Source organism: Podarcis liolepis, assembly GCF_965112155.1.
Source record: "Podarcis liolepis genome assembly, chromosome: W".
Classification (NCBI taxonomy): domain Eukaryota; kingdom Metazoa; phylum Chordata; class Lepidosauria; order Squamata; family Lacertidae; genus Podarcis; species Podarcis liolepis.
Window position 1 is genome coordinate 12,707,875 of NC_139568.1, and position 14,514 is coordinate 12,722,388.

General features: G+C 47.9%; 1 protein-coding gene across 1 annotated transcript in view; it reads right to left on the bottom strand.

Annotated features, from left to right (window-relative positions):
- Positions 1–634: 634 nt before the first annotated feature.
- The window catches only part of LOC310697675 (uncharacterized protein), a 476,396-nt gene continuing 462,516 nt past the window's right edge, over positions 635–14,514 (bottom strand). Inside the window, exon 2 of the mRNA XM_083484365.1 lies at positions 635–2,483. Coding sequence (XP_083340491.1) covers positions 777–1,907 — 1,131 coding nt within the window. The 5' untranslated portion in view covers positions 1,908–2,483 and the 3' untranslated portion in view covers positions 635–776. The remainder of the gene's footprint in view (positions 2,484–14,514) is intronic.

A 14,514-nucleotide genomic window follows, 5' to 3' on the forward strand; every position in this document is an offset into this window, starting at 1 on the left:
TCCGTCTCTTCACTAGCAACCTACCACCGTCCTCTGTTTTTATTAACAAAACACAAACACAACGGGAGGTCAAGCTAGCCTTTTGCAGCTAATGAAGCTGTAAATCTTCACTTACGCAGCTCTCTCAATTTTCTGCAGCCTCTCAGTTCCTTTAAGAGCTGGATTTACGACCAAGCCGGTCTTCTCTCATCCGAAAGCTGCTTTCACTTTCTCTGCACACAATACAGCTGTAGAAACGTAGAAGGAGCCATAACCTAAGAGAGTTTGTGTACTGGTCCAGTAAACGCTTCCGCTGCGCCACCAGCAACAGCTCTCTTTGCAGAGCACTAATTAAGTCCAGTGCAGAGATTCTTGTTGCAGTACAAGCTTCAGAGTCTCAGCAGCAAAGAAATAACGACACAGGGAAGCCTGTCTTTCCAAATACAGGTTTATTACAGAAAGATAACAGAAACACCTCCGGAGCTTTCGGGCATTTTTGCTTCACGCCCCACACACACCACGCAGAGAAAACAAACACTCTTTATATACTGAGCAACTTAACAACGAGCTTGACTACTTAAAGTTACATGACATTGCTAACTTGCCAGCGTCTTAGGTTTCACACCATAACATTTTTAACATATGACCACCCTGCATGTCCGAATCTGCGATGCCACAAATGCAAACAATCATGGTGTGGTGGTACATTTGCACACTGCACTTGTGCTTCTTCAGGGGACTCTGCAACAGTAGCATCAGTGACAGGCATCTGCACCAGAAAGAGCCTGTCCTTCCCCTCAACACTGTAGAGCTTCTTCCCATCCCTGTAGAAATAACACGTTGTTAGTAAACACCACATCAAAACCATCGGCAATAAGAGCTGATACACTTAAAAGAGAATGAGCAAGCTCGGGGACCACATAAGCTTGCACCTCATGATCTATAAAGGGACAGTATAAAAGACCAGTTTCAGTTAATTGTCTCTTAGAACCATCTGCCATCGAGACAAAACGTCCAGATTTAACTGTCTTGCAATTTCTCAGGAGCCCACCAGATGGCACCAGGCTGTGGGTCGCTCCCGTATCGACAACAAGAGATAAAGTGGCTCTCTGGCTGTCTTCCAAGGTTGCCATGGCGATGCTCGCACCCCCACTGGGGCCTCTGCCAGTGTCCTTCCTGGTTGCCATGGTTGCTGCAAGGCTTCTGCTGGTGTTCTCACGCTTCGCCGTCTGAGAACCGTTGCTTATCTGCCTTAGCAGGTGGCTGTCCTTGCATTCCAACGCCTCTGCAGAACAATACCCTTCGCTGTTGGACTTCGCCTCAGAGCACAAACAACTCTTGGAGACTTTGGCTTTCCCAGAGCTCTTGGAACGGCCTGCACCCCCACTCCTGGGTGCCCAGCTGCCTGAGGAACAGACGGCTACTGCCTTCCTCTTCCCAGCTCTTAGCCTCTCTCCCGGACCATCACACAGACGTGCCAAAGCATAGAAACAGCTTCCCAAAACAGTCCCAGCCCCCTCTGGGCTTAGTGCTCTCTCTGGGCATCTCTCAGCCCCCTCTGGTCTGGCTCCCACTGCGGCCTGATATGCCGTCTTCAGTGCCTGCCACGCGACCCAGGGCTTCTTCCCTTGGAGCTTTGGCAACAGCCAAGCATCAATGCTGGCCCTTAAAATGGCTAGCACCCTTTGCTCTCTTTCCAGAGCAGCAGCCACGTCTGCTTCACAAGCTTCCACTGTGCCTGCAGACTTCTCAGCCTCTGCAGCTGCAGCACTGGGCTGGGCAAGAACTGGATCGGCTTGTGTACACTCCCAAAGCTGCCTTTCTGCCAGCCAGTAGTACATGCGCTTAGACCAGTCTTCCCAATTGGCCCCATTCAGTCTTTCACCGGGGTAGCTCTCATGGCCTTGCTGTTGCTGAGCAGCAACCATCTCCCCCCCCCCCCCCGGGGCTTAAGCATACTCACGAGTTGCCAGCTAGCTGGTCCTCCGAAGCAGCCTCCTCTTGGCTCTGCTCTCCACCAGCGTCTCCCACTGCCCTTCCTGGCAGGAGCTCAAAGCAGCTTAAAGCTGGCAGTCTTCTTCCCTCCTCACACTTGGCAGGAAACACGGAAGACCCATAACCTTTGGCCATTAAATCCTGCCGTCCAGTCAGCGCTTCCCTGCGTAGTTCTGCTTGGGGCTGTCCTGGGCAGGAAAACAGAGTCGCAGCAGTCCTGCCGTCTGTGTGAGATAGAGGGATAAATCAAGTCCAGAGACAGTTTGTTGCTATCTCTAAAAGCGTTTATTTACAAGCCATAAATCATTCTCATTCCATCGGAGCTTTCCGGCATCTTTCCCGTGCTAAAAGCACACGCAGCTTCTTTTGCAGCGTCTCTCAGTCTAAAGTGAAACCAACTCGCACAGACAAAGCCTGTGACGTACGGCCCTGCGTCAGGCCCCTCCCCAGATACAGGACACCAAGGAGTTTTAACCCTGTAAACTCCAACCTCCACAATTACACCGCTCCTCCACTTGCAGCTGCTGGGTTACCTTGGGCTAGTCACACTTCTTTGAAGTCTCTCAGCCCCACTCACCTCACAGAGTGTTTGTTGTGGGGGAGGAAGGGAAAGGAGAATGTTAGCCGCTTTGAGACTCCTTCGGGTAGTGATATCAACTCCTCTTCTTCTTCTTCTCTCCTCCCATTCCTCTTCCCCTTTGTTAGAAATGAAATAATGGCCCCCAAGACTTAATATCTTGAGAGTCTTAAAAAGAAAATAATCTTGGAAAATGTTGGTAAATTAGGAAGATTTTTATTAGTACATTTGCAAATGGGTAATGGGTAAAGGGGACCCCTGACATTTGGTCCAGTCGTGACCTACTCTGGGGTTGCAGTGCTCATCTCGCTTTATTGGCCGAGGGAGCTGGCGTACAGCTTCCGGGTCATGGTGAACCAGAGCAGCGCATGTGTCAGAGCTGCCCTAGGTCCCAGCTCACAAAGGACCAACGCCAATCCGTTGTTATATACAAAAGTCTTTATTGAAGTTCATTTTCGTTGTCACAGCCGCAGCGTGCAGCTCTACGTCTGAAACCCTAGACCGCTGAAGCTCCGTCTGAGTCTCCTCCCCCCAGACACCAGTCTAAGACTCTAGCCTTGCTCCACCTCTTCCTCTGCTCTTTCCTCCTCTGGGTCCGCCTGTCAGTTGGGGTTTCACCCTTCCTAGACTCTTCTGACGCTGAGTCCCCTGAGTCTTCTCCCTGCCTCCGGCGGGCTTTAGGACCTGGTTCCCAATCCGGGCTTTCTGCTGTCCCGCGCGCCTGTACATTTGAACTTGGCGCGCGCGCGCCCAGCCGGCAACCTTCCTCCTGACCGTTACACTGCTCCTGTCACTGCTTCCCCCTTCGGGGAGGCTAGCTGAACCTGACCTCCCCTCCATTCCCCCACTCTCCGATGGAGGCGTGGTCAGTCCCGACTCATCTTCTCTCCCTGCTGGAGGAGACGCTGCCCCTGACGCATGGGACCCTTCCCCCCCACTACGCTCTGGTGGGGAAGCTGGTCCTGATCTCCAGCTGCTGCTTTGGGAGTCCCCGCTGGCCCACCTTGCCCTGACCATCGGCGCCTCCTTCTGGGAATCTTCTGATTCGCTGGAGAGGCTCATGGAATCTCTCGGGTCACTGCTATACCCCCCTCCGCTGCTCTCCGATTCTTCCCCTTCGCTCTCCATTTCCTCTCTCCCCTGTGCCTCTGTTCCTGAAGCCCTGACAGCATGGAAACACCATTTACCTTCCCGCTGGATGGATTAAAGATTGGGTCATGCAAAGAAATACAGAGAAAAGAAAAGTGTCTCTTCTTTAGTTTTTAGTTTTCAGGCTTCAGGCACATTTGCAAACAAAGATTTAGTCATTTTCTTACTCAAAATAGGGGTTCAGGTTTAAGCTACAGGTAAAGTGAATAAAACACCTATTTTCATGAAGAGGCAGCATTTATCATTTCTCATACCTTGTTGTTCTTCTCCCAGTTCAGCCCAACTATCAGTCTCCAAACTGTGTCGCTCCACAAACCATTGCTCTGGGTCAATACTATCCTCCTGCTCCTGTGGAGCTTCAGGATCCCAGCCTTGCACAGAGGGAGAAGGGGGCTTCCACCATTCCAGGAGGCATCGGGACACTGCTGCTGCTTTGTGAGTGTGGAGGAGGCCGCTCCTTGCTGAAAGGCCCTTCTCCTGAGAGGCAGCAGCAAGCAAGAAAGTTTTTAAATGTTTTTAAATATTTTAAAATAGTTATTAGTATTTGGCGTTTTAAATGCTAGTTTTTATGTTGGGGGGGATAAATGTTTAGTTGGGGTGGGAATAAGTTTACTTTTAGGTGGGGTTGTTTTTGTTTCTTGTTTAGTTTCTATTTTATTGGTGTATTGTTTAGTTTGCATTTTGGTTTTAAGAGGAGAGGGTCAGGGCTGTCTGGGAGTGGGCCCTAGCCAACAGAATGGCTGGGGCAGGTTCCCGGGGGGGGGGGGATTCTCTGGGATGCCCAATCTCAGTGATCACGGGTAGGAGGAGGAGTTACGCTAAGGCCAGACCATGTCATTACTGAGGAGGCAGGTTTAGTCATTGTTTGAAGACTACCCCTATCTCCAGGTCTGGTCTTGACCAGAAGGATACTGGAATCAACAAGGGAGACCCACATGACCTGAAGGTGCTGCTGTGCAATGCCAGGTCAATGATTAATAAGACCATGGCTTGATCATGGATGGGGTACTTGACCTGGCCTGTGTAACAGAGACTTGGTTGGATGAAGCAGATGGGCCTGTGCTTGCTGCTACTTGTCCACCAGGTTTCTCTTACACACAGCAACCCAGGTCATATGGTGGGGCCCATATGGTGGGGTTGCAGTGATTTTTAGGAAGTCATTAGCTTGCACCAGGCATCCTGTTGGGAAGACCAAGTTTTCTGAGTGCATGTTCTGGAAGTTGGGCAATAGGGGCAGAACAGGATTCCTTTTGGTGTACCGACCTCCCCGCTGCACCAAGGATTCCCTGGCTAAGCTGCTTCAGGTTGTGGCGGATGTGCTCCTGGAGATACCTAGTTTGGTTGTCCTAGGGGATTTTAACATCCATGCCAACACAACCTTACAAGGGGCCGCTCAGGACTTCGTGGAAAGCATGGCCTCCATGGGTCTATCCCTGAATAAGTTTGGTCCAACTCATAGTCGTGGACATGCCTTAGACCTGGTGTTTACCTCTATGGATGTGGGTGATCTGACACTAAGGAAAAGTGTAACAAAAGAAGTGCCATGGTCAGTTCAATTCCAATCTGTTACCTCTGAGGATGTGGACAGGCTGCTTGGATGAGTGAAATCAACCACCTGTCTCCTTGATGCTTGCCCATCCTGGCGCATAAAAGCAAGCCAGGAAGGGCTGGGTGATGGACTCTGAGGGGTGGTGAATGCTTTCCTCTGTGAGGGGGCTTTCCCAGACCCACTGAAAGAGGTGGTTATTAAACCGCTTCTTAAAAAAAAACATCTTTGGACCAGGCAGATATGGCCGACTATCAACCAGTCTCAATTTTTTAAATATATATTTTTATTTATTTTTTACCAACAACCAAAACCCAACAGTGAAACCCCCCAGGCGGCTAATACATTGAGTATACATAACATATTTAAATCAACCATATGTACAATTCTATAGACATTAACACTCCTCGCTCCACAAGGTTTATTTAACTTTTAACATTTTAATTGCCCCAAATTGTTCAAATCTACCCAAATAATTCAATATCTTCTCAAACCAATCCTCCTCTTTCTCACTGACCTTAAACCCTTTCATTCTGTGTATCTTCACTGTTAGATATTCTAAAATTATAATATTATTCAATTTTTTCCTCCATTGGTTCACCCCTAGCTCTTCTGCATTTTTCCAATTACTCGCTATAACCTGTCTGGCTGCAGTTACCATCAATTTTACCCATTTACATTCCTCTTTTGTTTTTAACTCGGTGCTACTCAGGCTAATAAGAACAATTAATTTAGATATTTCCACCTTCCTACCCACAATTTCCGATATTTCTATACCAATCTGTTTCCAAAATTCATTAACTAACAGACAACTCCACCACATATGACTGTACGTTCCCATCACTCCACATTTCCTCCAGCAATTCTTACTTTCAGATTTTGTAATATGATATAACCTTACAGGTGTATAATACCATTTTTGTACCAACTTCAACCCCTGTTCCTGGATTATCCTTGAGGTTGCAACAAAGGGTGGTTGCCAAAAGATTCTTTCCCAATCTTCATCTAAAATCTGTTCCTGAATTTCTAACTTCCAATATTCTTTCAAACTTTCCTTTGGTGATTTCCCCTTGTCTAATAACACCTTATACAATTTTGAAACTATTTTGGTCCTTTCTGTCCTATATCCGTTCACTAATTTTTCGAAGGGTGTAATAATTCTTTTACCACATTTTTAAACTTCTTCCTTTAGCAGAGAGGAAATTTGTCTTTTCTGTAACCAATTAATTTTATTCCAAATACCACTTTCCTGTTCCATCATACCTTCTGTTCCCCATTTCTTCTCCATTTCCTCAGTTGAGATCTCCTTTAATTTATCCCCTACCTCCTTTGGGATGAGCTCTCTTAACAGGGCCATTTTATCATAATACCACATTTTGGTAAGGGGAGAGAGGCCAGGAAAAAGTTCCCTTCTCCACTTCTCCCATACCCAGATGGACCACGTAAATGTTGATATTTTATCTACTTCCTTTTCCCTTTTCCTCCTATTGAATATTCTTATTTTCCCTCCTACTACTTCCAAATTCTCCTGCTCAATACACCCCAAATCTTCCCCCTGTTCTACCTCCAACCAAATCATAAGATGTCTAAGTTGGTAGGCTTCGTAATATAAAACTAAGCTGGGAATCCCACATCCTCCATCTTGACTCCTATGATACCTATATCTACCTGCCGTCCTTGGTTTATTGGATGCAAAAACAAACCTATCGATTTCCCCTTGCCACCCTTTCAATATCTGTTCCGGTATGTGCCAGTGTAATACATTAAAAATATACGTTAATCTGGGTAACAAAAACATTTTAACTAATGCAATTCTTGTACTAATTGATTCCTTCCTTTCCCCCCATATTTTCAACTTCGATTTTTTATAATTATATTCAAACATTTTCTTCACATTTTTAGTTATCCTTACCCCTAAATATTTTACCATCTTATTTGCTATAGGAATACCCAATAATTTAGAGGCTTCTAGTTGAATTTTAGGTTTCACATTTAAACACATCATTGATGATTTATTAAAATTAACTTTTAACCCTGATACTTTTGAAAATCCTTGCAAAATTCTTTTTAATGGCACCATTAAATGGCATACATACATGGTCAATAACTCCCCCTCTGCTCTCCCTTTCTCTGGGATTTCAAATCCTTTAATTTCATTATTATTTTTGAGTTTAATTGCTAATGGTTCCAATGCTAAAATAAAGAGCATGGGAGAAAGTGGACATCCTTGCTTTGTACCACTTAGCAGTCAGGCTAACCCCTTTCCGACCCACCAATTCCTACCATTGCTTTGGACTCCGTATATATTGCCTCAACCACCTATTGAAAATTCACTCCAAATTTATATTTTTGCAATATCTTTTTCAAATATTTCCAATCCACCAAATCAAATGCTTTATATATATCCAATGACATGAGAGTAAGAGGCAAATCTTCATTTTTCGCTAAATACACCATACCCATCACCTTCCTGTTTTAAAAGTGTTTTTACTTTTTACTTTGTTGTACCACCATAAACGGTGGTTTTTATCCATGTATTTTTGTTTTGTTTTGTTTTATTTTGGGTTGGGGTGGGATGGTTGTTGAGTGGGGTGGGGATTGGTTTTGTTTTGGTGTAATTGTTTTTTTGTTTGTTTGTTTGCTTTTATATTTTGTAAATGGAGGCGAGTATGAGGCTTGGGATTCCTACTGTGGAGGGGCAAGGGAGGTATGGCGGTGGGGGCAGATGTCATAGGCGAAGGGGATCGAGATACGGATATGCTCGTACCCCTTCCAATCTGCGCCCCATCCCGAGAGACGAGGGTAGGGTGAGCAAGGATTACTCACCTCCGTCACTGGTGTTGTGCAATGCCAGGTCTATAGGCAACAAAACCGCCACCTTGCGAGATTTTCATCATCTCGCAGGGGGTCGACCTGGCTTGTGTGACGGAGACCTGGGTGCGCGAAGGGGCAACAGTTACCTTACGAGAGATGGCGCCCCCGGGTTTTTCCGTCCTCCACCAGTCACGGACTGTGGGCCGGGGGGGGAGGGGTGGCATTATTAATCCGGGAAGATTGTTCTTTCAGGGCTCTACCACCGCCATCGATCCCCGGCATTGAATGTGTTGGCCTAGTGTGGGGCTATGAGGTGAGCTTGGCTGTCTGGCTGGTGTACCGGCCACCTAGCGCACCAGCAGCCACCCTGCCAGGTCTGCTGGAGGCGGTGGCCAGCTGGGCCTTGGAGTTCCCTAACCTATTGGTATTGGGGGACTTCAACATCCATGCCGATGCCACTCCCTCCTCACAGGCTCTGGACCTGGTGTCTTCCATGGCGACACTAGGGCTCTCCCAGTTTGTTTCGGGCCCCACACATCAAGCAGGCCACACACTGGATTTGATATTTGGTGTCGGTATAGATGTGATCATGTTTCCTTCGATCAAGGTGCCATGGTCTGATCACTATGCTCTGAAAGCCAGGATTGATGTTCCACCCCCACCCTGCTTAGGTGGCGAGCAGATTTGGGCTCGCCCGCGGAGGCTGATGGACCCTGATAGATTCCGCCAAGCCTTGCGGGACCTTTCTCCCCCTTGCGACTCATTGACTGAGCTTGTTGAGGGCTGGAATACCCAGCTCCTGGCAGCCATCAATGAGATCGCACCTAAGCGCCCTCTGCAACCCCGCAGAAACCAGGCTCCCTGGTTTACTGAGGAGCTCCGGAAAATGAAGCGGGACCTCAGACGGCTAGAGCGAGTATGGCGGGGTGCCCGTGAAGGAGCCTCAAGAACATCTTATAGGGTTTTTATGAAAACCTACGAGATGGCAGTGAAGGCCGCTAAGAAGTCCTACTTCTCGGCCTCCATTGCATCCGCTAGCTCTCGCCCGGCACAATTATTTAGTGTAATTCGGTCTTTAACGTCCCTCAAAGGACAGCCAAATTTAAATAACAATTTGACACAGCTGTGAGGCATTTGCGAGCTTTTTTGCGGAGAAGGTCCTGTCGCTCCGCCATGACCTCCCTGCCAATTTGGATACAATAAAGGAACTGGAGGCCCCTCGACTGTCCTCGGGTCCAGTATTGGACCACTTTGACCGGCTATCTCCAGCCGATGTGGACAGACTCCTCCGAGCTGGAAAGCCCACCACCTGTCCTCTTGACCCGTGCCCGTCTTGGCTGATTAGAGCGTGTCCAGACGAGGTGCGGGCCCCCCTGGGGGATATCATCAATTTGTCCCTTGGCACCGGAACATTCCCAGGGGAACTGAAGGAGGCAGTGGTGCGTCCTCTCTTAAAGAAAACATCATTAGATCCCTTAGATCTATCCAATTACCGCCCAGTTTCAAATCTTCCATTCCTGGGTAAGGTGATTGAGAGAGCGGTTGCTGAACAGCTTGGTAGGTTTCTGGATGAAACATCGGCTCTGGATCCATTCCAGTCCGGCTTCCGCGCTGGTCATGGGACCGAGACGGTTCTGGTCACCCTAACAGATGATCTCCGCAGGCAGCTGGATTGAGGCGGGTCGGGGCTGCTGATCCTTCTAGACCTGTCAGCAGCCTTCGACATGGTCGATCACTAACTCCTGGACCACCGCCTTGCCGACGTGGGGATCCAGGGCACAGTCCTTCAATGGCTGCGCTCGTTTCTCTCTGGTCGGGGACAGAGGGTGGCGCTTGGGGTGGAACTGTCATCCCGCCACTCCTTGGTGTGTGGAGTGCCCCAGGGTGCGATACTCTCCCCGATGCTTTTTAACATCTTTATGCGCCCCCTCACCCAGCTTGTCCGGAGTTTTGGGCTGGGCTGCCATCAGTATGCTGATGACACCCAACTCTATCTGTTGATGGATGGCCATCCTGACTCGGCCCCAGACACACTGATCAGATGCTTGGAAGCTGTGGCTGGATGGTTACGTGGGAGCCGGTTGAAGTTAAATCCTTCGAAGACAGAGGTCCTCTGGCTGGGACGGGACGATATGGGATTGAGGGGGCAACTCCCATCTCTTGCGGGGGTGCAATTAGTGCCAGCACCGTCCGTTAAGAGTTTGGGTGTAATCTTCGATACCTCCCTCTCCATGGAGGCGCAGATTGCAGCTATAACAAAGGCGGCATTTTTTCATCTCCGCCAAGCTAAGCAGTTGGCTCCTTACCTCTCTCGCCCTGACCTAGCCTCTGTGATCCACGCAACGGTCACCTCCAGACTGGATTATTGTAACTCGCTCTACGTGGGGCTGCCCCTGAGACTGACCCAGAAACTCCAGCGGGTGCAGAATGCCGCGAGTCTCCTTACGGGGTCTTCGCTGCGGGATCACATTCATCCGGTGCTATACCAGCTGCACTGGCTCCCGGTGGAGTACAGGATCAGGTTTAAGGTGCTGGTTTTAACCTTCAAAGCCCTATACGGCCTAGGACCCTCGTATCTACGGGACCGCCTCTCCTGGTATGCCCCACAGAGGAACTTACGGTCTTCAAATAAAAACATCTTGAAGGTCCCAAGCCTCAGAGAGGTTAGGCTGGCCTCAACTAGAGCCAGGGCTTTTTCGGCTGCGGCTCCAACCTGGTGGAACGCTCTGTCACAAGAGACAAGGGCCCTCCAGGACTTGACATCTTTCCGCAGGGCCTGCAAGACAGAGCTGTTCCACCAGGCCTTTGGTCAGGGCGCAGCCTGACTCCCTCCTTTGGCAATCTTTACAATACTTTAGTTTATGGTTGCCATCAATTTTGATTTTAATTAATTCTTTGACGTTTTTATAATGTTGCACTATTTTAGTGTTGTTAGCCGCCCTGAGCCCGGCTTCGGCTGGGGAGGGCGGGATATAAATAAAATTTATGATTATTATTATTCCTGATTGCCTCCACCAAATACTTCTGGGGCATAAACCCAAATTGCTCTTTCCCCACTAATTGTACAATACTTAGCCTTATTGCCATAAGTTTAGCAAATATTCTATAATCCATTATTAGTAATAGATATTGGCCTATATGAATCTGGCAGGGTTTGAGCTTTCCCTGGTTTGGGAATTAATACCAACCATGACTCCAACCAGGTAGGTGGGGTTGAAGCTCCATTCTAAATTCTTTGGTACAATACAGTCATATGTGGCACCAATATATCCTTATAATGCTTATAGAACACCACATTGAACCCATCCAAGTCCTGGTTCTGATTGCACAGTCATAGAGTTGGTTGCTGATCTAACTTCCTCTTCTGATATATCCTTATCCAATTCCCTTCTATTTTCTTCATTTAATTCTGGGAGTTCCAGTCCTTCACAAAATTGATCCACCTCTTCGTCCTTAATGCCTTTATTTGCATACAATCTATTATAGAAACCTAAAAAGGTCTCCAATATCTTCTTAGAGTCTGTTTCCAATTCCCCTTTATTATCTCTAATAGCTCTAATTTTTCCTTACCTGATAATTCTTAATTTTATTTGCCAATATTTTCCCTCCTTTCCCTTCAAATTCATAATATTTTTGTTTACTATACCATAACTTTTATGCAGTTTTATTTATAGCTAAAACTTTCAACTCTTCCGTCTTTTGGTCTAATTTTACTTTATCCTTCATTTGCTTAGACATCCTAAATTTCTTCTCCAATATCCTGACCTCCTCTTCTACCTCCCTAATCCTTCTATCTTTCCCTTTTTTTAACATTGACAAACTGAATACATTCTCCCCTAATGACTGCCTTCATTGCTTCCCATTTTATTGTTAATGGGATATCTGGGTCTTTATTTTCCTCAAAATACCTTTTTAACGCTGTTTTAGTTTTAAACTTACTCCGCTCATCAGCTACCAACCAAGGGTTAAACCTCCAAGAATAGGACCTATTAATATGACCTATTTGAAGGAAGGCAGATATGGGGGCATGGTCAGTGCTCTTAATCATTCCGATATCCATTCCCTTCACCCATTCCCTAGCCTCTTGCGATATTAAAATACCATCCAGTCTTGAGAATGTTCCACGTGGGCTAGAATAAAATGAATATGAGTGATCCTTGGAGAACAACTCCATCCATAGTTCCAATAATCCGAACTTTCCACATATTTTTTTAAAACTTCACTCTCTTTCCTTTTTTGGAACTATTTTCCCCTTGCAAATCAACATTAAACTCCCCCCCCCCCAACTACTTTTGAATGAGGCGAGAATTTCTCAAGCTTCTGTAAACACTTATAAAGAAAATCCAGCCGGTGCTTGTTAGGAAGATTAATAATAATAATAATAATAATAATAATAATAATAATAATAATAATAATAATAATTTATTATTTATACCCCGCCCATCTGGCTGGGCTTCCCCAGCCACTCTGGGTGGCTCCCAATTGAATATTAAAATACTATAATACATCAAACATTAAAAGCTTCCCGAAACAGGGCTGCCTTCAGATGTCTTCTAAAAGCCTGTAGTTGTTGCTCTCTTTGACATCTGGTGGGAGGGTGTTCCACAGGGAAGGCGCCACTACCGAGAAGGCCCTCTGCCTGGTTCCCTGTAACTTGGCTTCTTGCAGTGAGGGAACTGCCAGAAGGCCCTTGGGGCTGGACCTCAGTGTCCGGGTAGAACGATGGGGGTGGAGACGCTCCTTCAGATATACTGGACCAAGGCCGTTTAGGGCTTTAAAGGTCAGCACCAACACTTTGAATTGTGCTCGGAAATGTACTGGGAGCCAATGTAGGTCTTTCAAGACCGGTGTTATGTGGTCTCTGCGGCCGCTCCCAGTCACCAGTCTAGCTGCCGCGTTCTGGATTAGTTGTAGTTTCCGGGTCACCTTCAAAGGTAGCCCCACGTAGAGCGCATTGCAGTAATCCAAGCGGGAGATAACCAGAGCATGCACCACTCTGGCGAGGCAGTCCGCAGGCAGATAGGGTCTCAGCCTGCGTACCAGATGGAGCTGGTAAACAGCTGCCCTGGATACAGATTTGACCTGTGCCTCCATGGGCAGCTGTGAGTCCAAAATGACTCCCAGGCTGCGCACCTGGTCCTTCAGGGGCACAGTTACCCCATTCAGGACCAGGGAATCCTCCACACCTGCCCGCCTCCTGTCCCCCAAAAACAGTACTTCTGTCTTGTCAGGATTCAACCTCAATCTGTTAGCCGCCATCCAACCTCCAACCGCCTCCAGGCACTCACACAGGACCTTCACTGCCTTCACTGGTTCTGATTTGAAAGAGAGGTAGAGCTGGGTATCATCCGCATACTGATGAACACCCAGCCCAAATCCCCTGATGATCTCTCCCAGCGGCTTCATGTAGATGTTGAAAAGCATGGGGGAGAGGACAGAACCTTGAGGCACCCCACAAGTGAGGGCCCAGGGGTCTGAACACTCATCCCCCACCACCACTTTCTGAACACCGCCCAGGAGGAAGGAGCGGAACCACTGTATAACAGTGCCCCCAGCTCCCAGCCCCTCAAGACGGTCCAGAAGGATGTTATGGTCGATGGTATCAAACGCCGCTGAGAGATCCAGGAGAACTAGGAAACAGCTCTCACCTTTGTCCCTAGCCCGCCGGAGATAATCAACCAGTGCGACCAAGGCGTGCCTGGAGTTGTTCAGCAACCACTCGCTCAATCACCTTGCCCAAGAATGGAAGATTTGAGACTGGGCAATAGTTGGCTATCGTGGCCGCATCTAAAGATGTTTTTTTAAGAAGCGGTTTAATAACCGCCTCTTTCAGCGAGTCTGGGAAGGCTCCCTCACGGAGGGAAGCATTCACCACCCCACGAAGCCCATCGCCCAGTCCTTCCCGGCTAGCTTTTATAAGCCAGGATGGGCAAGGATCAAGGAGACAAGTGGTTGGTTTCACTCGTCCAAGCAGCCTGTCCACATCCTCGGGGGTAACAGATTGGAACTGATCCCACACAACTTGACTAGACAGGACTCTAGCACTCTCCCGCCCCGGCCCTGCTCCCATGGTGGAGTCTACCTCTTCTCGAAACTGAGCGACTTTATCTGCAAAAAACTTTGCAAAGTCATTGCAGGAGATCATGTTGCCCCTACTGGGCCCTGATGGAGCAGGTGGTTCCGCTAAATTGCGAACCACCTGAAAGAGTCTCCTGCTGCTGTTTTCCACAGATGCAATAGAGGCGGTGAAGAAAGTCTTCTTCGCCATCGCTATCGCCACTTGGTAGGCTCGACATTGAGCTCTAACCCGTGTCCGGTCAGATTCAGAATGGGTTATCCGCCACCGGCGCTCTAGCCGTCTCAACGATTGTTTCATTGCCCTCAGATCTGTGGAAAACCACAGGGATGTCTGGGCTCCCTGCAATCGGAGAGGGCGCTTTGGAGCCAAACAGTC